We start from the raw sequence: 3,820 nt of genomic DNA, 5'->3' as shown, positions 1-3,820 counted from the left end.
GGGTGCACTTACCCCGAAAATAGATTTTAATAGCAACCCCTAAAAACAAAAGACATGAAACTACAATTAAAAAAAAAAAAAGTGCAGCAACCAGAAAAACACTTGGCAGCCTGCCCCAGCCCAAGCTGAAGACAACAACCCCTCCCCACTCCCCTCCAAGGCAACGAACTCCTGTCCTGCAAACACGGCCAAAGGGATGTGTCAGCTCCAGGCCCCGCCCTCCGTATCCCAGCCCCGCCCCCTGGGCCAGCTTCCGCGCAGCTCCTCCCCCTTCCGCTCCGAAGCCTTGTTCCAGGAGCTGGGGTCAAATTGTCTCCAATGCTGATTTGCATAGCCCAATGGCTGCGCGTATGCAAATGAAGCCGGAGGTGGTTGGCTGGGGTCTGGCAGGATAACTCCCGTGCTCGGGGGCCTTTGTCCTTCAGTGGCTGGGAGGCAGCTGAGGTGCGGGTTGCGCGGCTCCTGGCGGGGCTGAGAGTGGAGCCCGGAGGGGACTGGCGAGCGATCCCGGCGGGAGGGGCGGACTGCGCGGTGGCGGCGGGCGCTGGAGGAGCCTGCGAGGGAGTCCCGAGCCGGCGCCCGCGCGCCCTAGGGTGCAAGAGCTGCCCCGCCGCTCTGTCTCTGTGGGGGACCTGCAGTTGCAATATGACTTTGGAGGAATTCTCTGCTGGAGAGCCAAAGACCGAAAGGTAAGGTGGCCGGAGCGTCTCCCGGAACTCTGGCCCCGCTGTGCACCCCAGTGCTGCCGGGCTGTGGGAGGCTTGCGGTGGTGGAGTGAGCGTGCAAAAGTTTGCAGAGGGCACCTCTCTTCTATCTTCCTCGGGGACCTTCCCAGAGGGGCCCGCGGACGAAAGAGCGTGCTCCCTCGCACCCCCAACCCGGTTGAGCCCTTCCGAGCCCTTGCAAAGGGTAGAAGGACCCTCCTTGCCGGTGCGGCTCCTGCAGCTGGCCTCCTCTGTCAGCGCCCGGCGCCAGGGACTGGCAGCGCCCTCGAGGGAGCGTGGCGGGGGGCACTCTTGGGGCTTCTCCAGGGACTCCCAGCTTCTAGGGGTCGTGAATGGTGAAGGGGGTGGGAGGTTTTTGCAGAAAGCTGGGATGCGCAGTGGCTCAAGCACTGGGGAGGGAGGGTCGCTCGCGGTGCAGGGGGAGCTGGCGGCCACAGCCCCGAGGGACCGGGACTGACGGGACCCTCTTTCTCTGGCCGGCATGCAGGATGGATAATGTGGGGGATGCCCTGGAGGAAGTGCTGAGCAAAGCCCTGAGTCAGCGCACCATCACGGTCGGGGTGTACGAGGCGGCCAAGCTGCTTAACGTGTAAGTGGGGCCCCTCGATCTTCTCTCCTGGCACCCCCACCCCACCCCGACCCCGGGAGGTCGCCCTGCAGCGCCGCTTGCTGCTGTGTTTCCATCCATCTGCGGGTGGGTGTCTGCCCCCCCTGAGGGGGGGGGGGAGCGAGCGGAGCGAGGCGGGTGTTGCGGGCGCCCACCAGGGCTGGTGGTGATGCCTGTGCGCTCACCTGCCCCGCCCGCTGCCCGCAGCGACCCGGACAACGTGGTGCTTTGCCTGCTGGCCGCCGACGAGGACGACGACAGGGACGTGGCCCTGCAGATCCACTTCACCCTCATCCAGGCGTTCTGCTGCGAGAACGACATCAACATCCTGCGCGTCAGCAACCCGGGCCGCCTGGCCAAGCTCCTGCTGCTGGAGACGGACGCCAGCCCGGGGGCCAGCGAGGGCGCCGAGCAGCCTCCGGACCTGCACTGCGTGCTCGTGACGGTGAGGGAGGAGGGGGTCTCCGTGCGGAGGATCGGGATTGGCGTCCTGGCGCTGAGGGCGCCGGGCCTGAGGGTGGCCAGACTGCAGAGTGGAATGGGGGGAGGGAGGGTGTCAAGAGCGTGGCTGCTGCCTTTGCCCCATTAGCGTGTGTGGCTGGACTTTCAGCCGAGATGTGCCAGTTTCATCATCGGGGTTTTCTCTGGTACAGAACATGTCTGAGCACGCTGGAGGCTGCCAGCAGCGGAAGGGATCCTTGTGAGTCAGCACTGTCAGCCCAGCTCCTCCCTACCTACATAGGCACTACCTCCCGTGACTAATTCCTTTAGCAGGGCAGATTAGATAAAGCCAAATAAATTCCTGGCTCGCTCTCATTAAAGGAGTCAGCTTCATTCTCTGCCCGTCAAAGCTAAAAATAGAAATGGTGTAGGAGACAGACCTAATTAATTCCCTAGAAATGCATGAAGAGGATAATGGAAATTTTTTTCTTTGCAATCTTGCATTTTTTTTTTAATGGAGCTTTTTTTTGTTTTCCTGATTTAAAAAAACAAACACCTTTCGTAGGTAGATAACTTGTGGTTGCAGAAGTCCATGTGATAGCTTTGCCTCCTACATTTATTTCTTTTTGGCTGCCTAATTCTGCTACTGAAAAATAGCAAAAAAAACCCACACACACACACAAAACTGTGTTTGGGGAGGATAACAGGTGGCAGTTCTAATGAACTGCTGTGCAAGTCTCATCTCACTGTGAGCACAGCATGGTGATATTTCTCAGTTGTTTCATTCAGGTCTCTGCCACAGTACAGGTTTGGTAAGACAGACCTGTGAATGATACTCGCATGCAAAACTGAATAAATACTGTCATGCAAACATCTGCATATGGCTCTGTGGAATTGCATTAGGTTAAACTTTGCAGAGTATAGTTTAGTACACTAGTACCCTTAGTGGCTTTGCAGGAAACTCAATGACTCGGAAGAAATTTTATTTTTTATGGTTGTAACTGGTCTTCATGTCACACAGCCGAAGTATAGAATGTTCAAGTGTCTTCCCCTCCACAGGAGTTTAATTATTAGCAAATGCTGATTTTTTTTTTTTAATAGTAAACTTATTTCTTTCTAAATTTGTTCCTAGAATCCACATTCATCACAGTGGAAGGATCCCGCCTTAAGTCAACTCATTTGCTTCTGCCGGGAAAGTCGCTACATGGATCAGTGGGTTCCAGTAATTAATCTTCCTGAACGGTGATGGCATCTGAATGAAAATAACTGAACCAAATTGCACTGGAGTTTTGAAATACCTTTGTAGTTACTCAAGCAATTACTCCCCACACTGATGCAAGGATTACAGAAACTGATGTCAAGGGGCTGAGTTCAACTACATGCTCTGGGGGCCCAGAGTTAGATGACTTTGCAGATGGAAAGAGGTGAAAATGAAGAAGGAAACTGTGTTGAAACAGAAATACAAGTCAAAAGGAACAAAAATTACAAAGAACCACGCAGGAAGGAACGCAAACTATGTATTAATTTAGGATGGCCGAGTTACATTTAATTAAACCAAATATGCTTTGTTAAAGTTTAAATGTGCAGCAGTTGTTTGGGTATTTGGGGTTTTACATGCCCGCACGTAAAAGAAAAGCAGAAAGGGTTAATCATATTTTAAAAACCATATTTTATTGTATTTTGATGAGATGTTAAATTCTCAAAGTTTTATTATAAATTGTACTAAGTTATTTTGACATGAAAGGTTATTTATACTATAAAAGTTTTGAAACAATGCCTATAATAAACTGGTATGGAATAATTGCATTATTCCTTAATGTGTGCTTTTGTTTCTTTTAACTTGGACTTTTATTTTTTAAAAGCTTTTTAATATGAAAAAAATTAAAATTTCTGAAATATGTATAATGTGTGTGTGTGTGTCTATACTGTATGTAGATAAATATCTCAGTGTATACATGTATATGTTTTTTTCTACTTTTTAAACATTTGGGCTGGACATGAGAGCATACTTTTATTTTTCTTTATTTAGCAGACATTTTTCTGATGC

The 3,820-nt window shown here is 51.4% G+C and overlaps 1 protein-coding gene across 2 annotated transcripts; it reads left to right on the top strand.

Moving 5' to 3' along the window:
* The first annotated feature begins 407 nt into the window (after window positions 1-407).
* On the top strand, window positions 408-3,582 carry GADD45A (growth arrest and DNA damage inducible alpha). 2 transcript variants are annotated; one of them, XM_036445859.2, is made up of 5 exons: window positions 408-689; window positions 1,213-1,314; window positions 1,540-1,777; window positions 1,986-2,032; window positions 2,906-3,582. In XM_036445859.2, the coding sequence occupies exons 1-5, from the start codon at window positions 646-648 to the stop codon at window positions 2,940-2,942; spliced, it is 468 nt and encodes a 155-aa protein (XP_036301752.1). In that variant the 5' UTR covers window positions 408-645; the 3' UTR covers window positions 2,943-3,582. The 2 variants fall into 2 exon arrangements, with proteins under 2 accessions (XP_036301752.1, XP_036301751.1); XM_036445858.2 differs by lacking the exon at window positions 1,986-2,032 and having other exon boundaries at window positions 411-689.
* Window positions 3,583-3,820: the final 238 nt, after the last annotated feature.

The sequence above is a fragment of the Pipistrellus kuhlii genome, unplaced genomic scaffold (assembly GCF_014108245.1).
Source record: "Pipistrellus kuhlii isolate mPipKuh1 unplaced genomic scaffold, mPipKuh1.p scaffold_m20_p_2, whole genome shotgun sequence".
Classification (NCBI taxonomy): Eukaryota; Metazoa; Chordata; class Mammalia; order Chiroptera; family Vespertilionidae; genus Pipistrellus; species Pipistrellus kuhlii.
Note: the sequence above shows the minus strand (reverse complement) of the source record. Positions and strands in the feature narration are given on the sequence as shown.

Coding starts and splice junctions, on each gene's coding strand:
- GADD45A (XM_036445858.2), top strand. CDS start 646: ATGACTTTGGAGGAATTCTCTGCTGGAGAGCCAAAGACCGAAAG. Junction 690..1,212: donor GGAGAGCCAAAGACCGAAAG/GTAAGGTGGCCG, acceptor GCCGGCATGCAG/GATGGATAATGTGGGGGATG. Junction 1,778..2,905: donor TGCACTGCGTGCTCGTGACG/GTGAGGGAGGAG, acceptor ATTTGTTCCTAG/AATCCACATTCATCACAGTG.